This window comes from Physella acuta, unplaced genomic scaffold (assembly GCF_028476545.2).
Source record: "Physella acuta isolate Inbredline_101_S28 unplaced genomic scaffold, ASM2847654v3 ptg000285l, whole genome shotgun sequence".
Lineage (NCBI taxonomy): Eukaryota > Metazoa > Mollusca > Gastropoda > Physidae > Physella > Physella acuta.
Window position 1 is genome coordinate 248,458 of NW_026731804.1, and position 27,317 is coordinate 275,774.

General features: G+C 35.8%; 3 protein-coding genes across 3 annotated transcripts; 1 reads left to right on the plus strand and 2 right to left on the minus strand.

Moving 5' to 3' along the window:
• Window positions 1-1,167: 1,167 nt before the first annotated feature.
• On the minus strand, window positions 1,168-16,075 carry LOC131939630 (calcyphosin-2-like). The gene is made up of 19 exons (XM_059298056.1): window positions 16,025-16,075; window positions 14,065-14,172; window positions 13,605-13,669; window positions 13,145-13,267; window positions 12,106-12,151; window positions 11,669-11,770; window positions 10,937-11,065; window positions 10,459-10,626; window positions 9,942-10,009; window positions 9,338-9,436; window positions 6,548-6,622; window positions 6,313-6,405; window positions 5,991-6,084; window positions 5,763-5,881; window positions 4,692-4,777; window positions 4,072-4,226; window positions 3,784-3,903; window positions 2,930-3,020; window positions 1,168-1,768 (listed from the first exon to the last, which is right to left on the minus strand). Exons 2-19 carry the CDS (start codon window positions 14,158-14,160, stop codon window positions 1,596-1,598), a joined length of 1,902 nt encoding a protein of 633 aa, XP_059154039.1. The 5' UTR covers window positions 14,161-14,172; window positions 16,025-16,075; the 3' UTR covers window positions 1,168-1,595.
• Window positions 16,076-16,764: 689 nt separating this feature from the next.
• On the plus strand, window positions 16,765-22,331 carry LOC131939614 (small nuclear ribonucleoprotein E). The gene is made up of 5 exons (XM_059298024.1): window positions 16,765-16,929; window positions 20,662-20,688; window positions 20,850-20,912; window positions 21,156-21,234; window positions 21,920-22,331. The coding sequence occupies exons 1-5, from the start codon at window positions 16,876-16,878 to the stop codon at window positions 21,970-21,972; spliced, it is 276 nt and encodes a 91-aa protein (XP_059154007.1). The 5' UTR covers window positions 16,765-16,875; the 3' UTR covers window positions 21,973-22,331.
• Window positions 22,332-22,814: 483 nt separating this feature from the next.
• LOC131939615 (organic cation transporter protein-like) lies at window positions 22,815-24,189 on the minus strand. Its single transcript, XM_059298026.1, has 3 exons — window positions 24,010-24,189; window positions 23,496-23,647; window positions 22,815-22,917 (listed from the first exon to the last, which is right to left on the minus strand). The coding sequence occupies exons 1-3, from the start codon at window positions 24,184-24,186 to the stop codon at window positions 22,914-22,916; spliced, it is 333 nt and encodes a 110-aa protein (XP_059154009.1). The 5' UTR covers window positions 24,187-24,189; the 3' UTR covers window positions 22,815-22,913.
• Between the last annotated feature and the right edge of the window lie 3,128 nt (window positions 24,190-27,317).

Below are 27,317 nucleotides of genomic sequence, written 5' to 3' on the forward strand. Positions count from 1 at the left end.
CAAATCTGGAATGTCATTTTTATTGCATTTCAAGTCACTGAAGCTTTAGTTAACAAATATTTGTAAATGTATGGACGGATCATAATAAATAAACATGGAACTCTTCATTAGAGGAAGTCAAGTTTGTTGTGGCGGAATGTTGGCTGTGGAATGTCTTAATTGCATGTCATTCTTTTAATACAAGGAGAGAGGAAACATCATACAACTACTTTAAGTGCCACACATTACTCATTTGATGATAGGTAAAATATTTGCAAACACTCAACAAGATTGCAAGATTGTGCAAAAAATGTAAATTGCTATATAGTAAATGAATTTCTGATGCTCCAGATTTGGGATGAATAAGTGTTTTACTCAAATCAATAATTACTCAATAAATTTTCAATGATAAATGATTAATAATTTTTTTCTATTTTAACATTTTTACTGAACCATTGCATACTGTACATAATTGCTACATACTGTTTTTTTTGCAAAATAAACATTTGATAAAATAATTCAATTTCCTCATTATTTATGCTCTCTACACACCACAGCCCACCTTGTAAGATTTTTTCTCAAAAAGAGTTTCACAAAATTAATTCATGAAATGAAGGGTTAAGGCATTAAATTCAGGTATAATTGTTTAACTATCAGACAAACACAAAATAAAAGATGTTTGGAGAAAATAACCATTGTGTTAATACAATTAAAATACATTTGGCAACTACTCCAAGTTTAATCCTACTCTAAGTTTTATCTTGAAGCCTAAAACTGAACATGTTACTTTGCAACCGTTATTTGCACGTTTACTACATTCTTTTCATCACTTTTGTACCAAGTTAAAAGGTTCCTATTGATTCAGTCTAAGAACTCCTGAATACTACACTAACACAATCTAATACATGACAAACACAGATGACATGAAATCATACCTTTACAAAGTAAAAACATATTTTGTTAATAGTCAATTTATAATCTATAATCATCATAGAAATTAACTAAAAACATAATCAAAATTTCAATTGTTTACATTATTCAAACAAAAACTATTCAACGATAAATTTAAAAAAAAAAACCTCTGAAAGTGAGGCATGTTGCCTGTCTAATTAGCTAATCCAATGATTACCCATGGTCATCTGACTAATCAGCTTATCTAATGATTGCCCATGGGATCAACTTTGTGTATCATTGAATAAACAAATTTTATACATAATATTAATTACAGTGGCAGTGACAATGGCATAAAAGTGAGTTTGAGAATCACTGAGAGAGCAGAGGTCACAACATATGCATTCATCATTACAAGCCAGCAGTTCTCATGTCAGTTATGTAGATGTCTGTCACTGGCACTCAGAGGTGCCTGTCACTGACAGTTATGTAGATGTCTGTCACAGTTGATGACATATATCACAGGTAACATACGCAGGTGAAGAAGAATTAACCTCAAAACTAACACCAGCTCAGCTTGACCGACTCAAACAAAACAATGATATTCTTTTATCCCAAGAGAAAATATTCCAAGATTTTGACTTCCTCCTCCTTGAAATGACAACATTCTGGTACAGCTATATGTTCCATGTGTTACGCAGCTATATGTTCCATGTGTTACGAGACTATATGTTCCATGTGTTACGCAACACGTTAGCAAAATCTTCATCCTTGTCTATTGCAACACTCAGTCCCTCGTAATACTCTTCAAACTCAATGTATGAAATAAGTTCTTGTTTCTCGTTATCTCTGACAGCCTCAAGAAATGATTGTAGGGCACTGACGCTTGTGTCACCATCTGGTGCAAGAGTTTGAGAGGTTTACAGTAAGTTATAGGGGTAGGGGCGGGGTGCTATGTTTGATATGTGGGTACTGGGGTGGGTGCCACATTTGATATGTGGGTACATGGGTGGGTGCCACATTTGATATGTGGGTACTGGGGTGGGTGCCACATTTGATATGTGGGTACTGGGGTGGGTGCCACATTTGATATGTGGGTACTGGGGTGGGTGCCACATTTGATATGTGGGTACTGGGGTGGGTGCCACATTTGATATGTGGGTACTGGGGTGGGTGCCACATTTGATATGTGGGTACTGGGGTGGGTGCCACATTTGATATGTGGGTACTGGGGTGGGTGCCACATTTGATATGTGGGTACTGGGGTGGGTGCCACATTTGATATGTGGGTACTGGGGTGGGTGCCACATTTGATATGTGGGTACTGGGGTGGGTGCCACATTTGATATGTGGGTACTGAGGTGGTGCCATGTTTGATATGTGGGTACTGGGGTGGGTGCCACATTTGATATGTGGGTACTGGGGTGGGTGCCACATTTGATATAGGGTGGGTGCCACATTTGATATGTGGGTACTAGGGTGGGTGCCACATTTGATATGTGGGTACTAGGGTGGGTGCCACATTTGATATGTGGGTACTGGGGTGGGTGCCACATTTGATATGTGGGTACTGGGGTGGGTGCCATGTTTGATATGTGGGTACTGAGGTGGGTGCCATGTTTGATATGGGGGTACTGGGGTGGGTGCCACATTTGATATGTGGGTACTGGGGTGGGTGCCACATTTGATATGTGGGTACTGGGATGGGTGCAACATTTGATATGTGGGTACTGGGGTGGGTGCCACATTTGATATGTGGGTACTGGGGTGGGTGCCATGTTTGATATGTGGGTACTGGCACTTGTGGGGTAATCTGGTGCAAGAGTTTGAGAGACATGCAGTAAGTTATAGAGAGGGGGTGGTGGTGCCATGGCTAGTGAGAGATATGTGGGAAGGTCAAAAAAAAACAAAATAAAACCCTAACTTTAAACAATTAAAGACAACATGTGAACAAAAAAAAACACATTGTTTACAAGGCACATAAAAACTTAATGTTTACAAACTTAATGTCTAAATGTTTAAAAATATAAGTACCAATAGTTTACAAACAATGACCCACCTGTTTTGTATGTGGAGTTGACATTAAAAAATTTGTTGACATCACTGATGTGAATGGCTCCTTTTTTGCCACTGTCCAGCTTGCCAAATGCCTGGCACAGAGAAGGAAAAAATAACAAATGAAGGACAAATAAAAAACCACTAGTTGGCCTACTTGTAACTTACATAAGGCTGAAGAACGTTATAACATTGGACTCATTGTAGCTAGTTACTACATTTCCATTTTAATTCTAATTAATTTTAAGTAAAAAATTCTATTCTAACTAGAGTTAAAATCTTTTGTAACCAAAGCTAAAATTGTCTTATCAGCTAAGAACATACCATCCTGACCAGAGCTCAGAACATACCTTCCTGACCAGAGCTAACCAGAGCTAAGAACATACCTTACTGACTAGAGCTAAGAACATACCTTCCTGACCAGAGGTAAGAACATACCTTCCTGACCTGACCAGAGCTAAGAACATACCTTCCTGACCTGACCAGAGCTAAGAACATACCTTACTGACTAGAGCTAAGAACATACCTTCCTGACCAGAGCTAAGAACATACCTTCCTGACCTGACCAGAGCTAAGAACATACCTTCCTGACCTGACCAGAGCTAAGAACATACCTTCCTGACTAGAGCTAAGAACATACCTTCCTGACCAGAGCTAAGAACATACCTTCCTGACCAGAGCTAAGAACATACCTTCCTGACCAGAGCTAAGAACATACCTTCCTGACCTGACCAGAGCTAAGAACATACCTTCCTGACCAGAGCTAAGAACATACCTTCCTGACCAGAGCTAAGAACATACCTTCCTGACCTGACCAGAGCTAAGAACATACCTTCCTGACCAGAGCTAAGAACATACCTTCCTGACTAGAGCCTTCCTGTATTCGTTCATCTCACCAATAACACCATGCATGTAGTCTCCATAGTCCAACAGTTTATTTCCTTCAGGATCCAGTATATCAAAAACTTCTTCTAATTTCTAAACAAAGCAAAAATCATGATTTTATAACATTTAAACAGTATATATCGCATTTATGGACATAATTTACATTTTAACATTTAAAAATTTGTATTCTATTAAACAAAAAATGAAATTTAATTAGTTTTATTGTAACTTAATGTAAAAAATAATCTCTAAGACTCTTACATCAGGATCCAGATCTAAGCGAAACATTTTAATCCCCTTCTCCAAGTCATACTGGTCAAGAATGCCAGTATTGTACTGGTCAAGTTTACGGTAAAATCTTCCAAGTCCTGTAATTGTCTTGACACCTCGCTTGGCTAGCTTTTGTTGGACCATATCTGAGAGAAACAAATGTCAACAACCTTCAGAGCTCAGAGAGTATCAGTGTAAAGTAATCACTAGCCTAACCATAATTGAGAACCATAGGCTGACATAACCCAGACCCTTACCATAACTGAGAACCAAAGGCTAACACAACTCAGACATAAAACATTAGAGTATTCTTCTCTTCTTTGGTAATGTTGTACAGTATTTCCTCCAACACAATTAAGTATTACGTGTCAACCTGTTTTACAGTTGACTCAAATTTAGGCCTGCTTTTCTTTTTTGGATTGGCTTCCGTAGCCTTTTTCCATCCAAGAACAAATTACATGGCAGCAGTTGCTTGATTAGAGTATTGATAATTAAGGAGACTAATTAGTCACAGATATTTAAAAAATAAAGCCATAAATTCCATGAAATAAAGGCAAAGTTAAACTACCTACCTTGAATCATGTATAAGAATTCACGGTTAAACCACCTACCTTGAATCATGTATAAGAATTCACGATTTTCTACGTCAAGTTTGCTTGGTGCATGGAGGCGCTCACTCTCATCTGCATGTTCAGCCCTGGAGGTAACATGGACAAAGTTGATTAACACTAATTAAAAACTTCACAACAAGCAGGAGACTAAAAGAGATTAACAACAAACTAAAAAGTTGAGTTCACAACAAGCAAGAGACTAAAAGAGATTAACAACAAACTAAAAAGTTGAGTTCACAACAAGCAAGAGACTAAAAGAGATTAACAACAAACTAAAAAGTTGAGTTCACAACAAGCAGGAGACTAAAAGAGATTAACAACAAACTAAAAAGTTGAGTTCACAACAAGCAAGAGACTAAAAGAGATTAACAACAAACTAAAAAGTTGAGTTCACAACAAGCAAGAGACTAAAAGAGATTAACAACAAACTAAAAAGTTGAGTTCACAACAAGCAAGAGACTAAAAGAGATTAACAACAAACTAAAAAGTTGAGTTCACAACAAGCAAGAGACTAAAAGAGATTAACAACAAACTAAAAAGTTGAGTTCACAACAAGCAAGAGACTAAAAGAGATTAACAACAAACTAAAAAGTTGAGTTCACAACAAGCAAGAGACTAAAAGAGATTAACAACAAACTAAAAAGTTGAGTTCACAACAAGCAAGAGACTAAAAGAGATTAACAACAAACTAAAAAGTTGAGTTCACAACAAGCAAGAGACTAAAAGAGATTAACAACAAACTAAAAAGTTGAGTTCACAACAAGCAAGAGACTAAAAGAGATTAACAACAAACTAAAAAGTTGAGTTCACAACAAGCAAGAGACTAAAAGAGATTAACAACAAACTAAAAAGTTGACAACAAGCAAGAGACTAAAAGAGATTAACAACTAATTAAAAACTTGACAACAAGCAAGAGACTAAAAGAGATTAACAACAAACACAACAGCTATCAAAGCATATCACATGGTTTTCCAGGAGTTAATGAGAGTTTTACAACAAAGTTTAACCCTCAGTCACATACTGGCTTGGCCAAAGAAAACTGACCTTGACAGTGAGTAAAACCGAACTTACAAGAGCTGCTGCCTCTCTTGCTCATCAACCTCTGTGATACGCAGGACGATAAATTTATTTTTAGCCAGTGAATCTGTAAGGGCCAGTTGACCTTCAGTTGGTATTTTTAAGTTAGCTCCCTTGTTTTTAAATAAAATTAGACAATAATGCATTAGTGTTAACAAATTTAGAAATTAAAAAACAAAACTTGTAAATTCAACTGATAAAGAAAACTTTAAAGCAACATACAGTGTATATATCTGATAAACTGTAAGGGAGACCACTTTTAGGACCAGATTTATGGAAATACTGTCCTCTGTATATAAAGGGCATAGCTTTGGCGCTGTGGATGAAAATTATCTACATTTGAGTGGTTTATAAATTGATTTTAAATCACATGACAAGAAAATTATACAAACACGCAGAAATCAATTATATTTTTCTACAATTAGCAGATGATTAAATCTTTTGATGATGATGGCTGAAAACAATTTCATGCATTCATTCAATTCATACAAATAATTGACACCAAATTTAAATTAGTGAAGTGAACAACAAAGTTTTTTTTTACCTTTTCCCAAACTGCCAGAATTCATAAACTGTAAGAGTTTTGTCAAAATCAAAGAAAAACCCAGTCAGCTCTCGCATAGCATTGTGTCCATCACTGAAAGAAAAAGGCTGGGGCTTTACTTTTTACAACAATCCAAAACATTTTCCAGAAACATTTCTATAGCTATTTATTTGCTAAATGCTGTATGAAAAGTTTTCTATCTAGTGTAATGAACACAGTGTAAGCCAATACATACCGGGTCAATATCCTTGCCCCAAACCGAACACGTTTGGATAAGAGATTTTCTGTGGCAGTTGAAGCTGTGCTGATTCTAAATGGACACAGAAATTGGATTTAAAAAAACTTTCTGATCGGAAAAACATATTTTAGGCATACATTTCTTTAGTATCATTTGGAAACATTTGGTGTCAAAATACTATTTACATATTAATAAAACCAAAATTGTTAATTTAACTAATTTGAAAATAGAAAATTTTTACTGCATTGTAACAAATTAGTTTAAAAAGGTGAAACAAGATACAAATTTAAAATCTTAAAAATCAAAATGTATTTGTCATACAGAGCACTAACCACCTACCTCCTCCCATTTTTTCTCTCTAATAGTCTAGAGTAGAGGACTACTAATGCATGTTTAAATTGTATCACTTTTTAAAATCATTTGTATTAATGTGTGCGTCCAGGTCTATTGAAAACAGCTTCAAAAAATGTTTATGTCATGTTAAACTTTTTTCTCTAATCTGATGGTTTAATTAAAGCAGTTTTATCTACATGATTTGTGATTATTATCTCTGAATGATTACTGTTAAGGGCATGGGCGGGTGATGAGTACCAACTTCTTTATTTCCAAGTCTAAAGATGTAATACTTGGCTAATAGTTATAACTCAAAGAGTTAAGCATAAAAATATTTTTTTTAATTTTTTAAATCCTTCGTTGCCATGGTGACGGCGGCCATATTGGATTTTATTGACGATTTTTAAATGGAAATAACTCAAAAATGGTTTGTACAAATTTCATGAAAACTTAATATAATCTGCAGACACATGTGTTTAAGACTTCTTATTGATTACATTTTAAAAAAAGAAGATAGTTTTTTTTTTACTTTCTTTTTCGATACATCACTGTAAAAATGTCATTATTTCGTCCAATTTTTTCACTATTTAAACAATAAAAAAAAAATCTTTACAAAAATTCCAAAAGTGTTCAATACGTTTTATTTGAACATTTATACAGAGTAACTGGAGCAAATTTAGTTCAGTTCTGATAATTATCAACAAAGTTATTTCAACAATTGTACAAAAAAACATCAAACTGAGAAAAACGCAAAAAACCAACAAAAAGTTGCAAAAAATGAAAATTTACAGCTGTATGTCACTAAAATCGACCACATTCATAGCCTGAAGTATGGTGCTGCTAAATATATTCCTTCTGAGCTTGTTCAGCTGTTAGTTTTTTTTTTTTCTGGCGCTCTTTGTTTTACCTAGAGCTGTAGAAAAGCTGTTGTCAACGCGTCTTTTTTGGCGTCCTTCATTGAGTCTTCGACTATGGTTTCCTTCTTTTGACAGCAATGCCATAGCATGCCTGGGCCCAAAATTGAATTATGCTATCGCAGAAACAGCAGTATATTTTGCATGGTCTCATGTCTAAAGCCCAGTGGCGTAGCCAGGATCGTCTCAATGGGGGGGGGGGGGGTTCCAGTTTTTACCCGGGGACAAACTTTCCATTTGCACCCCCCCCCCTCAAACTTTCGATTTGCACAACCCCCCCCTCAAACTTTCGATTATATATACCGAGGGGTCTATGGGGGGGGGGGGGGGGGGGGGGGGGGGTTATGACCCCCCCCCCTAACCCCCCCCCCCCTGCCTACGCCGCTGCTAAAGCCAATTATGATAAGACGATGTCTTTGTTTATTGTGAATGGCCTTGTTCTGGATTCTTTTGCAGTTGTATACTTACGGTTTACAACATTTTTATTACTGCCACACCATGCTTGAAGCAAACCCTTTACACTGTTTTTATCAATAGTAGCCACTACATCACAGTGGGCGAGGAAATGTATTGATAACATCAAGAAGCAAATCACATTCGACAATAATTCTGAATGGCTGTGGTTTACAATTAGCACTACTAGTACTAGATGTAACAGTGCTTTCTTCTGTCTGTAAAAACTGTGTCTTACATTGTCGCAGTTTCTTAGTAAATGTGCATATTACATCTGCACCAGTGCTTGTCTGAATGGTGCTAGATTGAGTAGAGGTAGCTTCAATCAGTTGCATTCGGACGTGCCCTTGCTTTAGTAAATTAGTTAGATGTTTGTGTGTATCTATTTTTAGCGAGTGTTTTGTTCTACCCATTATCGAAAGAGAAACACATTAAATCGTCTCACTGCTTATGATAATTCACACAAACTAATCTAAACTGTTAATAGTATATTTAATTGAAATAAGTATATGTTAAAATAATGTAAGTATTTCACAGAAGCTTAGAGAAACAAAACTAGATCAAACTTAGCAACGCGCTGAAACTAAGGGAATGTTTACTTCCGAAGCGAAACGACCAATCGCTAACTAGCTTCCGCCGTTGAACGCCAATGAAAAAATTGAGGTCAAAAATTTGCATACCGGAAAAACCCGACTGAGTAAAATAAACAACTTTATGACGTAGAAAAATAATCACATTAAAATAAGTATTTTGATTGGTCCTTTAATTTAGAACAAATAAAGAAAGGAGGTCACGGCCTTTCCAATGATATGAAACACATTATGTTTCCGTGAAGCCTAATAGTACTTTTCTAGGTCGAAAAATGGCTATTTTTACCAAAAAATTAACAAATGACCCTGTACACACTACTTTGAACCCGGTTTTTTATAAATAAATACTGTTTTTAGGGTCATAACAATGTCATTTTTAGATTCAACGATGGTTATTCTGTATAGATCAAGTAAAAGTGGGAAATCGATGATTTAGTGGATTTATGACGAAAAGTACACCCGCCCATGTCCTTAACCTGACAGGCTAAAGATATTACTTTGTGTCATGCAGATATCTGTTGGTTCCCCTCCCTCTGCGGGATGAGCTAGGACGACTTGTATGCATGACATTTTGTTCTGGGTCACTGATCACTGCCCTGTAATATTTTTAAACAAAAACATTGAAGGTTTAATCATTAAATTTTTTTAAAGCCCTTAAAAAGTACTTTGAAAAAATAAAATGTTTATTTTGTCCAATCACAACCCTTAAAAAGGTTTATAAAGATTTTTCAATCACAGCCATTTGAAATATTTTTAAAAAAAATGTTTAAACTTTAGTGAAGATTTTTTATTTAGATCTGGGTTACAGACTGTAGCCTCAAAAAAAAAAATTTAATTGAACAATAATATAAAAAGTTTGGTTAAAATAAAAATACAACATATTTTTCTCAGTCGACATGACAAGGAACTACAACCACAGTGGAGAGTTTCCACCTACAGTGATGTTTGCATTGTTTTCTCTAACACTACATGTTTACAGTACAGCCATTAATGTGAACTCCCCATGGTGTTTGCTTTGTACAGGATTTTATAAAAAGAATTTTAAAAAGAAATAATTTAAACCAATGAAAATGACACAATAACTAAACATTTAGCACCAACCTTGACAGCTGGTCAATCATTACTGTTTCCACCAACTTTTGTTTCTTGTTGTGCTCAAGAAGATCTTCCTGTCATTAAAAATAAACAGTTTATCAACAATAAATTAAGAAATTAAAAATTTAAAAAGCTATCAAATCAATATTTATTACATTCTTAAATAGGCGGCTCCTGACTAAAGGTTTTCAAGCATGTAAAACAGAAATTTCAAAATTTCTGATGTAGCAATGATAATTCATTTAAAATAAAACTATGCAATAGTGTGTCAGTCAGTAGCCCAGGCCTCATTGACATGGTCTAAGACATGAACTCCATGGAAGGCACTATACATGTATGCCCAAGGAAACAAGCTTGGTAGTTAGTCATTGTACCCCACATCAATTAGTCTGGATAGTAATATTTAATCAAAATTATCCCTTAACAATGTACTTGTCCTTTGCAAAAATATTGTGCTGAGAAAAGTAAGTGCCATATTTTCAAGTTATAAGAGCACAGGCTGGTTTAAAAAAATACAACTCACTATGTCTTTCTTTTTAATCAACTGCTTCCCTGAGTAGCGCTCTTTTGTCCAGTTGTCGTTCATTCTGTTTTCATCCTCCTCCTCTTCATCAGCAATAAAATTCTTGTCTCTCAACTTCTCTGTTTCTCTGGAACTGTAAACCTGCTCTGATGTAGTTTCAACTTTTTTCTGGAAGAAGATGGCTCAAGTTCAAGTAAACAAATGAGGGCTAATGCATGCAGTTTTACAAACAAATTTTATCAAGCAATATAACAATACATACATTTAAGACTACTGACACAGATAACAAGGTACTAAACTTAACAACCCCATCAAACAGGGAAGGGGTATTTGACTGAGTGTGAGTTTACTACCAAAATATATTGGGTTCAAATCTATGTCTAGAGCTAGCCTTTAGTTAGCATCACCCAGTGTATAATTCAATTCCCCACTCCACAAAAACAAGGGAGGTAATGTTAATATAAAATGTAGAACTAACCTGGGAGGGATTAGCATGGGCTCTATATGACTGTTTCATTTCATCTGCATATTGTTGGTACAGCTCCTTATGCCTTGAGGAGGGTGGGGGTATGTCTAGTGGAACAGCTTCCTTGTCCCATGCTGTGGGCTATATGACACAATAACCAGTTCCAGCTTTTAATTTACACACACTCGTACACAATTTAATTAACATAAAATTTCAACTTATACTAATTTTAGGCTGTTGTTCGTAGTTATTAGATCTATTGCAGAATTATGTTAATCAGTTTTAAAAAAAAAGGACAGAAGAAAGTAAAATTAAAACTAACAATTTAAACAAATGTTTGACACTAAATATTTTATAAATGATTATGTAAATTTCATCACGTATTTTTTTTTTTGTGTGGAGGATAAACTGAATCTCACCTGCTTTGGACCTTGCTTTGTTTGTGTATGGAGGATTAAGTAAATCTCACCTGCTTTGGACCTTGTTTTTGTGTGGAGGATTAAGTTAATCTCCTCACCTGCTTTGGACCTTGTTTGTGTATGGAGGATTAAGTAAATCTCCTCACCTGATGGAGGATTAAGTTAATCTCCTCACCTGCTTTGGACCTTGTTTTTGTGTATGGAGGATTAAGTAAATCCCCTCACCTGCTTTGGACCTTGTTTTTGTGTATGGAGGATTAAGTAAATCTTCTCACCTGCTTTGGACCTTGTTTTTTTGTATGGAGGATTAAGTAAATCTTCTCACCTGCTTTGGACCTTGTTTTTTTGCAGATGCTGGTCTGGAAACACTTAAGTCCAGCCCTGGGACCCCTTGAGGTCGAACAGTGGTCGTGTTATTCTTTGTTACCTGGGGGAAAAATTATACTGTGAGACAGAAGAAAGTGGGACTAGTACTTTGGTAAATCATTAAGTGAGACTAACGTTTACGCAAATCAGACAGTAAAGACCATGTCTTGTAAAGTGGCATCAAAATGTATAAGGTATAGTAAAAAGCAAGTAAGACTATCTTAGCGACAAAAAAACAACACACCTATTATATTAAAAAGAACGCAAGCCAATGTTAGTAACTAAAAACAACAACACAGCAGTTATATTAAAAAAAAACAAGCCAGTGTTCGTGACTAAAAAACAACAACACACCAAGTAGATTAAAAAGAAAGCAAGACAGTGTTAGCGACTAACCTGTTGAACTGGTCTTGGTCTGTAACTGCTCCTCCCTGTACCCCAACTGTAAATTATACAACTAAAATCTATAAAACTGAAGAAATCTACAAATATATAAATTTAGGATCTGTACACATCCTAATATATAAAAGGCCATGTGCACTCTTCTCTCTCTCTGTCCGCAAAATATTTTCGCCGGACATCACGTCAGAATCGGCAGCGATATATGGATACCTTTATACAGACTTTTGTTGAAAAAAATATGTTAGATGTTTTAAATGTATAACCACAATTTTATTTAAAGAAGAAAAATAAAAAATAAAGGCGTATTCGAATGTAGAGAAACAGTATTATTTATGCAACCGGAAAAGTGTATAAACTTGGGACAAGGACGCATTTAACAATGACGTCACTTATTGTTTACACTAAAAAAAGAGCACGAAACTGATGACGTCATCTTCCGAGATTAGAATAAAAAGAAATGAACTATTTCATTCAAATATGATTTAGAGCTATGTACGCTATGAAATGTATACAATACGATTTTCTCGGCCTAAACTTTAAAAATTTATTTTATCTATTTGGATTCTAGATCTAGAGATTCTAGATCTAGATAATGATCTCGATCTAGAGATTCTAGATCTAGATCATCTATAAAGCTAAGTTGTCGGGTGCCCAATAGGGCACTTCCCGGCGCCGCAGGCGCTTCAAATTTGGCAGGATCTTGCCTTGGGGCGACAGAACACGGGGGCCGGTTGGCCGAAAAGTCTACGATGAGGGGGTAAAAACTGACCTCGACTGACCGGCGCCTTATATGGGCGAATTAATTAAGCATTCAAATTCTCAATGTTTTCGAAAGCCTAAGCGAAGCTGGGCAGCATGCCTAGTTTCTAAATGCCAGAAATGAATTTTTTTTCTTTCTAGCACACATTGTTAGCAGAATAAGAGGGAATCCATAGGCATTTTAAACATGCTAATGGTCTAGTAAGTATTTACATTTCTTGCTAATGTAATTTATAATTCAATTTCACATTTTCAAGAACTAGAGCAACATTACCTGACAGTGCTAGCTGAGTTTGGAGTTTCCAGAGAATAATCATCAATCCGTAGGTCAATATCTAAGGCGCCAGTCTTTACTAAATCATCTTTAAGGTATTTTAGATCAAGTGATGGGACAACACTGAAATATCAAGTCATAGTTCATCTTTAAAGTATTCGAGAACATGGTAAGTGATGAAGCATATCAAGAAAAGTAGACGAAGTTCAAAATACCGGGAATGGGTTTCAGCTGAAATTTGTCAGCATACATTTCCCAGCTTACGTGATAAAAACTTAACTTTAAGTACCATGAGTTTTAGTAAAAACAGGGATTGATTTTTGTGAAGTAAATTGAAGAAGTAAATTTTGTGTGTGTGTGTCTGTATGACTGAGTAAAGTTATTATCATAAATTACAAATTAACATTGTTTGCAAACAATTCATAGTAAAGGCTATTAGATGAGTTAGACTGAAACATACTTGGTATCAGTTTCAGCAACTGGTTTACTTTGTAGCCTTGGTGTAGTCACATGCATTTCTTCCCCCTGTTGATTGAGATTTCTTGTAATTAAATTGTATTCTATATTTGACTAGTGTTATTGCAATAAATAGCCATGAAACTATGTAATAACAATATCAACAAATTGGAAAGAATAAAGAACAACCTGGCTTCAGGCTAGGCAAATTAAAAATCATTATTTGTAATGCCAATACAAAGAAACAAACTGCAATTGATTATCACAGGATAAAAAGAAAAGTACTATCAACAAACACTTAGATCTGTTAGAAAAAACTTATTGAAATTTAAAGAAAGAACAGAAGTCTGACAAACAATTATATTCACCATAATGCTTTTTGAGAAATAAATAGGCATACTGAGTTAATAGTAGAATTTTAATGAAACATGACCAGAACAATTGGTTTTTAAAAAAATACATACAGTGATTGGGTTGATCTGTGGTCTCCCTCTAGCACTTCCAGGCAAGTGACGTGCATTGCTGCGGGGTGTTGCCATCCCTTGTACACTGAAATCCATGCGATTCTAGATCTAAAGATAAAAACAGTAAGTTCTTACTTGATATAAATTTTGGCAGGAGAATGCAACATCTCATTCTCCCCCCCCCCCCCCCCATTATTTTTTATAATTTCAGGATTAGTGTTAGTACTGTTAGTCCTATTGAGGTAAGTACTAAATATAGTAAGTGTTATAGTATAGGTAGTAATATGGGTCAGCAAAACGTGGCATTGATTAAGTCCTGTAAATGCTTATAAACTAGTTAAGCTTAGAATTTAGATCTCGATCTATCTATTGAAGCTAAATATTCTTTTTAAGTTTCTGAGAGCCCAGTTTTTAACATTTTCTTTAAATTCATAGACTTGAAATATTAAGCTTAATATTAATTTAGTAATTTGTATGTTCAGTATTTCTAGTGTAGACCTAGAATTACTGATTGAGTCAACTGAGTCACTAGTTGGACTGGTTCAGTTCTATAATGTTTGTATGTTGTACTCTCTCTCTAATGCTCTAAAGTATGGTATACTGCAGGGGTTGCCAACCCCGTGCCCGCGGGCGCCCGCCAAACGATTCGTATGTGCCCGTCTCTCACTATTCCACAGAGACAGAATTTTTTCCATAAACATTATTGAAAGGTTGAAGGGGATGGAAATAGAAAGTTTGAGGGGGGAGGGGGTTGCAAATAAAAAATTTGAGGGGGGGGGGTGCAAATCGAAAGTTTGAGGGGGGAGGGTGCAGATCGAAAGTTTGAGGGGGGTGCAAATCGAAAGTTTTGTCCCCGGGTGACGGGAAGGGTCGCTACGCCTCTGGAAGGAGTTTGTCGATTTAAAATAGGTGGTGCCCGCCAACCTACCGATATTTTAGAATGTGCTCTAGAGTAAAAAAAGGTTGGGAACCCCTGGTATACTGTGTGGCTCTTAGACTGAATCTATGTATGTGTAATACTCTGTGTGTTCTGTATATATGTGAGTATGTCAGTAGTAGCGTGGGAAAAACATGATTTATAAAAAATCTAGTAAGTAATACATGTTTTATAATGATTATATTACATTATTAATAATAAATATGTTGCATGGGCCCTAGTAAGTTAGTAGTTATTCTTTAATATACACTATTATTAATTATATTGTTATAGCCATTATAGGCCTATATATATTCTCTATCTTAGTATCAATATTCTATAATAATCTATATTTCTACATAAGATAGTAGGCATACAAAGTATTTAGTATATATAATACTATAACAATCTATAATATAAGCCAGTGTCATTTCACACTTCCATCCACATTGGTATGGACACTTTGTCTTCGTCGATGTGGTGGTATTTTATGAATGGGGCAGTCTCCACCTCTGTGCGAGGATGCCCTGGAAAACATGTTGTTCGGCGACAGTTTAGATAGTGCTGCGGGTTGGGGGTGGAGCGAAATCTGGGTGGACTTCCGTGAGCGAGTTGGGCCATTATATTTTTTACAGTAGCTTAATTTTTGTGAATATCTATATCCACACCAAAGTGAAGCTGCCACCCGCAAGAAGGAATATCCATCGTGAGGGCATTGCACCATACTTTTCACCATAGCGAAGAACGGGTATAAGCTTATACAATATATATATATATATTTATATATATATATATATATAGAATAGATCAAATCTAATCTATCTAATACTATCTATAGGGTCCTAATATTCTATATTAATTATTATTCAGTAATCGATAGGCCCTATCCTATCAGGCTATGGCAGTCCTATGGCACTATTAGATCTAAACTGTACGATTTGTAATTTAAACTATTCAGTGCTAGATCTCAATATATGTCATATGAACGATAAAATCTTAACTGAATTATTAAGATTAGATAGTAAGATATTTATTTAATAAAACCTAAAAAGTTGCATAGGCCAAATTCTATCTCCAAGGTAAACTATCGACGTTCTTACCAGAAATCCGGTTGCCAGGTCAAACTGTGAATTTATGCCAAAGATTTAAAATGAAATTGATAAATTTAGAAGTTAGAAGGCCAAAGTAGAAAATCATTATGCTAAATGAAAACTACGTCTATTATTCAGTTTCTAAGCACAAAGTATTTTACAAGCCCCATATAGATCTAGTCACAGTGCCAACATATGGTCAATAACTACGATTCATGTATTGAGAACTGCCTAATCAGTTAAAAACCAACTCAAGTAAAAGAAAGGAATAGTCACTATTCAGAACTACTACGTTATAATCAACCTCATATTCAACAATATTCTATAAGAGTCATCCATTTAGAAATCTTAGCGTGTTCGATTGGAATGGGGGGATAAGGTCCTAATATAATAATATTCTAATTATATTGATGTCATAAAAAATAGACGATCCAGTAGGCCTCAGTACACCTCTCCAAACCTTATCTTTTCATTAACGCAAGCCTTTTGCTAATAACAGTGAAGTGTTGTTAATATGTAGATTCTAGATAGGGCCTATATATCTAAGTATGTTTATCTTAAAGTTAGGCCTAAAGCTGTTTAAAAAAAAATAAAACCAAAGCAAGAACTACAAAAAGGACTAGGCCTATGGCCTATAGGCCTAAATCATCGAAAACTAGAAGCAAGCAGACTACAGAAAATACGAAACAAAATATCAACTGAAAAGCGGTTATTTCAACTTCCGGTGCGGTGCGTTCATAAAACGTGAATAATTTCTTTCTTTGGAGGTGTCCACCAACACTGTAAATCTTATATTCTATCAAAATGGCTTATAAAGGAGCAGGACAGAAAGTCCAGAAAATTATGGTTCAACCTATTGTATCCTTTAGTATTCTCTTAATAGTAATTTTACTGTATTTATAACAAACCGGCATTTTTACAATAAGCCACCTGTTATCGATAATTTTAAAAAATTTAAAGCAAGAGTAGATCTAGTCATTTTGGTAAAAATGTTTCAAGATCTATTTAACACAGAATGATAAAATCTACATATTATTGTTAACAGAGTAATGCCGGATATAGGCCTACCTACAGAACATAAGTTACTAAGTTAGTGCAGGGATGCCACTTTTCGGTAATTTATCGTTTAGTTTTTGAGTTTTAGGTACGTAAAATCGCCCGCGGCTAGATCTAGTAATGTACGAAAAAATTACCTCATTGTCAAGGCTTTAATAGAAGTAGGCCTAGATTCTATATTGTGATATATTTGTGTCAAATATTATAGATAGGGTAAAGCAGGGCACTAAGAGCCGTGTTTTATAGGACCCGATCAGCACCCCACCCTCACAAAACTTCCAATAAAACTACTAATCTACTTCTAAGGTAACAACCACTGCTGTTCTTTGATAACAGAGAAGCAGAGGATTCATTTTATGTAATTTATGACCCACTTGGCCCAGCAGGGAGAAGATGAGACAGGAATTAATCCCACTGCTCTTTCCCTAAAATTTCTCACAGCAAAATAGATTTTTTTTTCTAGATTTAGGTTTTTAAACACGCCAATTATAAAAACATCGTTGCTCCATTGATCGCCCGCTCGCGTTTTCTGGTCAGCGCAAGAAAAATACCGAGACGGTGTTCACTTTGGTTTAGATGTGAACAGTGTACGCAGTGTAGGCGTATAGCATACGTCATAGCAAAACCATTGCTATGAGCTTGTCGAGATTAGTCGACGTCGTAGTCCCCCCCCCCCCCTCTCCCAAGCCAGTTAGAGGGAAAAACGGATTTAGGGTCATTGTGAGTTCAAATGTTACATCTTGCTTCTATTAATGTGTACCACAACACATGCGAGATATTCGTGTTCAAGAAAACGGGCCCGGGATCTGTAGTCTGCAGCCTATATGAGCTATCTTATACAATTTTATTTATATATATATATATATATATATGGATGGACAGACCTATGAAATCAAATTACGTTTAACAGAAGAAAAAAAAAATAAAACACATTTTAACATGCGCGCTCAACATTCGCTCGGCCATAGAAGCTCATACCATAGGCCATAATTATATTATAGACCTAACGACACCTGCTCATCATAACATCATTTGTCAGTAATGATATCGGGTATTTAAAGCAAGATCTCAACATATCATTTAGAATTAGATCTACAAGGAAAAAAATCACAACAGAAAAGATATATTCTGCATCTTAAAAGAACTTTTGTATAACTAAATCTAAACAATTCTATTGGCTGGTCCCAATAGCGCCCGAGGCTATTAGGACCCGGGTCCGAATAGATGCATCCTTAGTTTTATTTTGGTGAATTTTTTTTTCCACTGTGATTGTTGATGCCTAAACAAAATGGCAGACATTTGTCCGGTTTTACCATGCTATAAAGTTTTTATCATTATCAGAGTAAAACTTGACTGATCAATATCATAATGGTTTTTTGTTAGATAATAACTTAATCTACATGAATACATTAAGGTTGTCCACTAGCTTGCATGTCAGAAAAGTTATAACAGATATTGTTATGTGGCGTTTGTTGCCCTCTGTTCAAGTTTCTCATTTATTAGACTACTGAATATGACACTGGTATAGGAATAGTTAATACAAAAAGTATTAATTGTTTAACACACTTGTGTCTAAGTGATAGAAATACAATTCTAACCTTCTAAAAAGCAAAATTTCAGACATCTGATGTTAGCCAGATAATTTTTAAAATGGCACACATACTTATTACCCCTAGGGGGCAATACAACCGACTCAGCCCCCACCTGTTTCTAACCAACCACAAAGCTTCTAATCTCTTTGTAAGTAACAGGGATAACTATACTTTGATTTCATCTGGGGTGGTATGCTATGTAATTTATGACCCCCATGGTCCAGAAGGGAAGTGATCAGATACATTAATACCACTGCTCCCCCATCACAATTTCTCACCCCCCATGATACCCAGCCCCCACCTGTATCTAACCAACCATAGAACTTCATCTCTTTGTAGGAACATGGACTAAGTCCTTAGATCTCAGACAGCCAGAGATAGCATCTCTTATGTAATTTATGGTCCTCAGGGTCCAGCAAGGATAACAAAGGGGAAAGCATTTCTCACCTCCATGTTATGTAATGTATAGCACACATGGTTTATCATAGGAAAGCATCAAGGCAGATTAGCTAGTACCTCCCCTTTTTACATCCAATAATCTTAACTCTGGACAGCTACACACTAGGTATACTAATGTTCCTACTGTAAACTACTATAGTGTAGGCCCTTTGTAGACCTGCAATTGTGGAGGGGTCCAATGGGGCCTAGTGATAACTGGTATCATTTAATGTGTGTATGTACACAGCATTAACTAGTTTGGGGTTAGGAATTATTTTTATATTTTATTGTGGAGTTAGGCTAAACTTGTGGTACTATGTCAGTTATATCACCCCCCCTACTATAATGCCATTTTATTATAATCTTTTTGTCGAAAAAAAAACCCCATGGAAAAAGATGTGCCGCGCCGAAATCCAATCATTTGGTTAGATTTATTAGTCATTTCACTTCATATCTAAAAATAGAATGTAGGCCTATAGCATTTTTCTAATTTATTATCGTTTTTATCATTTTTTAAAAGTAAAATTATGAATTATTAGTTAAGATTGCAGTTTTTGTAACATGGTATACTTACCCTATGTGAATATAAAAGGCATGCCATGTTAATTATGTACAAATATTGTCAAAACAACACAAAAACACAAAGATCAATTATTTTTTTTTACTACCACTACCACTATCCGCCACTCCTAGGTCTATACAAAACTATAGACATTATTTTTTTTTTTTAAATTGTTTATTGATTGTGTTAAATTTTAGCTATCTAAATTAATTTCTAAGATATTTTAATATGCTTCTGTGCAGTTTATAGAAAAATCTTTAAAAATAATCAAGAAATCCACCCATGAAATCAGGTCACAGTACTATTAACCATTAGTTTTTTCTTCATTAGCTCATAATAGGCTGAACCTGACTTTGGAATTTTTTTCCAGTTATAATGACTTGGCACAGAAAGTTAATATATGCTAAATTGACTTAGTTTATTAGTGTTCTATTATTGATACTTTTTTCCTAAAAACATTTTTTAGGCATTACTATTGGCCAACTAGTAGGGTTGTCGGTATCTGCCAAGTTCATGGTAAAAACATGACCCGAAAGCTCTATTACTTTCTGATAGCGGACTCATGAGATTTGGTTTTGCATATTTATAAGTTATTAATTAATGGTAATTTATTTAGCTAAGCCAATTAAAAGAGAGGTGTTAGTATTACTTTGAGTCTCTAGACTCTTCGAGTTTTCGTACAACCACTTTATTACTCAACCACACTGAACCATAATTTGGCCTATAAAACATTTCATGATAATTTTAAGGAAGAGGATGTGAGTTTTAGTGTAAGAAATAGTGCGGCTAGTGATAGTGTATAAATGCAAGTGAGAAAGTCAAAAGAAACCTGCTTCTTTCTGTTGTAATTGTAACTTACTTTGGGATGTAATCAGACTTAGATTCCAGGTTAATTGTTAGTTTATGTAATTTAAAGCCAATATTTCCTTGACAATTTTACAGAACTTGATTTTCAGATACCTTCAGAATGTAAGTAGGCTTTGTTTTGAACAAGACAGTTAATAGATTTGCCAAAAAAATGTTTGTCATAGTTAATTTGTTATTCTAGTCTTTAACTACTTTATTTTTTCATTTACATCAAAACAAATGTAGGCCTCAAATATTGATATAAAATATATTTTAATATTCAGAGATCAAGAATACAGGTGTGGCTCTATGAACAAATCAACTTGCGCATTGAAGGTTGCATTGTGGTAAGATTAATGCTGCTCTAACATTTTTATTTTAGTTTTGTTTTTATAGTCTTTGAGTTGTTATATTAGTTAGGTTTTTAACTAAATTAATTCCTTGTTTACTAGTAACTCAATTTTTAATCATATGTTTAAAAAAATTCTTTTTTAAAAATACTAATACTGTTGAAATCCTGTTTTTAATTTTTATAAAACTAATAAGTAGGCCCTAATATTAAAATGAATTTTTAAATTTCTGTTCACTAGGGTTTTGATGAATACATGAACTTGGTTCTTGATGATGCCGAAGAGGTTCACATGAAGACACTGAACAGAAAAAGATTAGGTATGCTTAATATTTTTTTCTCACACATCAATTGTTTCTTGGCAGAAATCTAAAAAAAAAAAGATAAATATATTTGGTAATGATAACAATGTAATTAATAATCAATTAGGAACTTAAAATAAAAGTTTCCATGAAGTCACATTGCTATATATGAACTAGAATTGCAAAATAATACGAAGTATCGGAACAATCTTGTCAGCAGTAGGCCTATATATTTTTAATGGTTGTGGACTTCTTTTCAATGTATTAGTAAAACATAACTGTAACCAAACTTAAGCACTTCTTTTTAATGTAGTTGTATAACATAACTATGAAAGTGTTATTGTTTAATTTTAAGGCCTTGTATGTACACATCTATGTTTTATAGAAACGCTAAGGTTCATACTGAATGTTCAATATTTTATACTTTTTGTTGTGGTTTACACATTTTGTATTGGAATAGCTATTCTATTTATTGCTCTATGTGCAGTAAGGCAGGTTGCAATGCATAAAGACAGTCTTGATTGATCTAATGAGGAAAAATTGTAGCTTAGGGACCCAGTGATTTTTATTTCACTTGGGTATTTATAAGCCACATGGATCAACCTGATTGATCCAATATCATTAATAGCACTCTTAGGATTGATTTAATCTATACCATAAAGCTTAAACCATAATAATTTTAACATTGTGTTCTTGTTACTAGGGCGCATCATGCTAAAGGGAGACAACATCACATTGATTCAACAAGTACAGTGATCTGAGTGTCCATGTTATCAGCTGTTGTGTGTGAATGATGGAAAATGTTGGTTATGAGAATCATCATGTTACCTGCCCACATCCGTCAAATCATTTATTTCCATACAAAATTTTAATGTTTCATTCATTTGTATAAATGTAGGTATCATTTTATAATCAATCTACTGGTCTGAAAGACCTTTCAAAATTTCTTTTGGTCAAATTAGTGTAAATAGTTTATTGAAATTTCACCTGTAATTGTTTTTCTGCTGATGTAAGGTGTATGTTGTGTATATTTAGTCTTGAATTTTCTGTACTTTAAAATGTCCACTGTTTATACGTAATTTGTCAAAAACAATTAAACTGTTTTATTTTTAAGAGTTATTGTCTTGTTTAGGTTTTTCTTGAATTAGTAGTCGTCAACTTTCAGCACCCTGAGCAGGGAAGGGGTTGAGGTCAGGTGGATGTTAAACATATTTTATTTGATATCTCCATATTCAACAGGATAGCAAACAAATCATTTATCCTGCACATAAAATAGAAATTTGAATTCCTGTACCGTATTTTAAAAAGTTTAGACATCACACTTTAGTAATATTTTGTATTAGTAAATAAAGCACTTGTATTGAAAGTAGAGATAGGTCCAAAAATGTTTGTGTACTTAACATGTGACACTGTCACTCAGTGACATTATCATTGGTCGTGTTTTGGACCTGTTACAGTTTGCTCTTTTTTTATAAGTCTGAAGTTTCTTAGAAATATTACAATATTCTAGATTACAAAAATTACTATATTCATACCAAAGAAATGTGTGAAACATCTTTTTTATTATTAATAAAACAATATTTTATTAATAAAGTAATCACAATTTTAAAAATCTATACATAATTTGGGTATATCTAAGGCTTCAATTACAGCAATTTGTATAGTTTAGTTTAAATCTTGTCTACAGTTTTTAGACACTACCTGCAACAAAGAAAAAAACATGATAAAGACACCCACAATATCCAAAATAAAGCATTGTTGCATGTAAATAATTTTTGTAAAGTAAGTTGAAAATCTGAAATGGCTTTTATGTGCCTAGTCAAGAGTAGGCAAACATGTTGTGTGGTTTTGTTAAAAATTGGTTTGCCATGCCCGCTAGAAGCTGTATAGTTTTTAGCTCAACTTGTAGTCTAACTTCACCTGCTTAATTAATTCCTAATATCAGATAACTAATACACAGAACTTGGAAATCAGACAATAGGAGTGAGTTTATAATTAAAATACTTTAAAACTTTGGGATGGTGTGGCATAGAACTTAGAAGTACACCGCTAGACTTTGGAATGTCCCTGATTCTACCCAGTTCTGATGGGTACCTAACTCACGTTAAGGAAAGTAATGGCGGCTGGGCATAGTGCTGACCACTTAATCCCTTCATATCCCAAGGAAACGGACTTTTCTGCCCAATGGGTCGCAAAGTCTAAAAAGGAATCTTGACTTTGAGCTCTGATAACTACAGTATTGGAGTTTAAATTTGCTAACGTGTGGCTTCTACACCAACCTGCCAAAATTTTTAGCCTCTTCTATTGTGTCTGGTAAGTTTTTCTTTGAAGTTTCTGGCAGTAACAGTGCTAGGAGTCCTGCCAGTATGCTAGACCCTCCGAATATAATAAGGGGCAGGGCTTTTCCTACATGATAGCTGGTCACCAAGTGCTGTGGAAACAGAAGAAGTCCTCACTTCGTCATGTTGGTTTAGGGTGGATTTCTAGACTATAATCTAGTTATCTCAATCATTTAGTCAGGATTTATTGTCTAGTTATCTCAATCATTTAGTCAGGATTTATAGTCTAGTTATCTCAATAATCTAGTCAGGATTTATAGTCTAGTTATCTCAATAATTTAGTCAGGATGACAGGATTTATAGTCTAGTTATCTCATTTAGTCAGGATTTATAGTCTAGTTATCTCAATCATTTAGTCAGGATTTATAATCTAGTCATCTCAATCATTTAGTCAGGATTTATAGTCTAGTTATCAGGATTTAAAAGACCTATCTTTTTGTTTTATTGAACTTACTATGTCCACGATGTAAGGGGCGATAATTCCACCGAAGCTTTCTGTTATAGAACACACGCCCATGGCTGTGCTTCTGACAACAGTGGGGAATAACTCCGCCGCGTAGATATAAATGATGACGTAGGTGGCGGCGTTACCCAGCCGTCCAATCAGGGATAGGGTTAAGGTGATCCACATTGTATCTGGGTGGGGAAAAAATGCTCTCTTTTACATACTTTTTAAAATCTTGGGACCGCATGTCAATGGCGTCACTAGGCGGGTGTCCTCCGGTGTGGTAACCGAGCAGTGTTTCTTCCAGACTTTTTTCTCCGGGGGGGGGGGGCGGACACTGTTAAAAGTATATATTTTCTATATGAATTTCGTTCGGGGGGGGGGGGGGGGGGGGAGATGCCTGGAAGAAACTCTGTAACCGAGGATGTCAACCCACCCCCCTCCAACAATTTTACATATTCTGTCTGACGTCACCCCTCAAACCATATGTTTTTTTTAACTCGATAAAACATTGCTTTGAAAGTAAATTTTAAGATTTTTCGTCCTGGTGTCACTCCCCCTTAATGGTGTCATTCGGTGCGGACCGCATCCTCCGACCCCGCCTTGTGACGCCACTGTCCCATGACAAGGCGACAGAGACCATTTGACTGGAACCCCAACATCAGTAGCGTGATGAGTCTGTAGGAAGTCGACGAGTTTAGTTTTGGTCTGAGTATTGTGCTGACCACACAGTCACTTCTTAATACTTCAATGACACAGATGAAATCTACGTCATTTTCAGAGTTTCTTTCGGGCATCTCTTCTGGTTGGTGGGTATATCAACCTCTCCCCCCCCCCATATCCCCAAACAAAATAGAATTTATGTAGAAAATATATACTCCCCCCCCCCCCCCTCGGAAGTTTCAAGTGTCCCCCCCCCCCATCCCCAATCTCTTTCGGAAAAAAATGTCTGAAAGACACACTGGTCATCTTCTCATCGCAAATCAAAAGTCTCATAAAATATTTTCAATTTTTGTTTTGGGGAAAAAGGCAATTCATTTTTCTGAATGTTACTGAGTTATTGTAACTGCATTTTTGTCTAGCATTACACCACCCCTACCCCCTCTCTGCACATCCGTATAGAGGCCACAAATGTACCTTGAGAGCCGTAGTTAACATTAATATCCATATAGCTAGCTGCACATCCACATGTAGCTTCGAAACGTCGAGCACTTTAGCCGATCTGCGGAGATTGACAGCACTGGCGGGGGTCCGCCCCAGGGGGCAAAACTTGAGTGACAAACGTCGTTCCTTGGAAGCCTAAGGTTACGACACAGGGGATGGGGGGTGGTGGGATGGGGGTGGGGGGTTGTGTGGGAGGTGGGGAGGGGGGAGAAAGGGGATACAGTGTAGTACAGCTGTTAAAAGTGGCCAGTGCTGTCATTGTGTAGACACTATTGTCATCATGTCATCATCACCCACCCAGATCAGCTGATTGTAGTTCAGATGATGTTAACGACGTGCATTCTGTGGAAACCCTCCACACTACCATGTCCAGATGGTCATCTGACATCAAGAATTGAATCTTTAAAAGTGTGACATTTGCACGTGCCAACTTCTTTACACCGACTCGATTAACCAGATACGGAATGTCACAATTTAGAGACATCTAAGGGGGGGGGGGGGGAGAGAACGCTCAACAGGTGAACAAGCAAATTGATGCTACTGTAGGAATGTGGAACTTACTTGAACTGTCGCTACATTCAACACGCTTACGTTTTACCTGAACGAACTTGAATTGTTACTTGATGTTTAAATTATTGCGGCTGAACTTGAATTATCGCGAAACTAAATATGTTTGGGCTGAACTTGAATCATCGCGAAACTAAATATATTTGAGCGGAACTTGAATTATCGCGAAACTAAATACATTTGGGCTAAACTTGAATTATCGCGAAACTAAATATATTAGGGCTGAACTTGAATTATCGCGAAACTAAATATATTTGGGCTGAACTTGAATTATCGCGAAACTAAATATGTTTGGGCTGAACTTGAATTATCGCGAAACTAAATAGGTTTGGGCTGAACTTGAATTATCGCGAAACTAAATATATTTGAGCGGAACTTGAATTATCGCGAAACTAAATACATTTGGGCTAAACTTGAATTATCGCGAAACTAAATATATTTGAGCGGAACTTGATTATCGCGAAACTAAATACATTTGGGCTAAACTTGAATTATCGCGAAACTAAATATGTTTGGGCTGAACTTGAATTATCGCGAAACTAAATATATTTGGGCTGAACTTGAATTATCGCGAAACTAAATATGTTTGGGCTGAACTTGAATTATCGCGAAACTAAATATATTTGAGCGGAACTTGAATTATCGCGAAACTAAATACATTTGGGCTAAACTTGAATTATCGCGAAACTAAATATGTTTGGGCTGAACTTGAATTATCGCGAAACTAAATATATTTGGGCTGAACTTGAATTATCGCGAAACTAAATACATTAGGGCTGAGAATACCCGATTAGAGAGAGACGTCTATTTTCTAGTGAGGTAAAAAAAAAGAAAAATGAACAGAATGAATTAAATGAATACCTGAAGGCAAATATTCCTTTCAGATTTGAAATATTTATAACCCCCAGCCAAAGCGGCAATGTACTTCTTGGGTACAACCTGACAAACAGGTTAACGGTGGTGACACGGCTACGCTTGACTAGACAGGTACATCTCGCGCTGTGGCAGGTCAACCGTGACATGACAGTATGACGTGATACTGACATCTGACAGTGATACTGACATCTGACAGTGATGGCAGTATGACATGATACTGACAGCATTCAATAACAAACGTGTGACGTGATTCTAAGGATACCCCGTGATCGCTGTCTGAGAGTTTTCAATGAAGAAACACATTATCTCGAAAGAGATTCAATGAGAAGAATCAGTTATGGCTGCTCTTAGAGTTTTGCAGTGGGCCCCTTAGGCTGCAACGGAGTTAAACGTGGTCAGCGAAAAAATCGACCACTACTTAAATGAACATTTTATATTCGTCATAGAGGAAAAAGGGCCCTATGTTTCTAAGGGCCCTGTGTTTCTAAGGGCCCTGTGTTTTAAGGGCCCTGTGTTTCTAAGGGCCCTGTGTTTCTAGGGCCCCTGTGTTTCTAGTGCCCCTGTGTTTCTAAGGGCCCTGTATTTCTAAGGGCCCTGTGTTTCTAGGGCCCCTGTGTTTCTAGGGCCCCTGTGTTTCTAGGGCCCCTGTGTTTCCAGTGCCCCTGTGTTTCTAGGGCCCCTGTGTTTCTAGGGCCCCTGTGTTTCTAGGG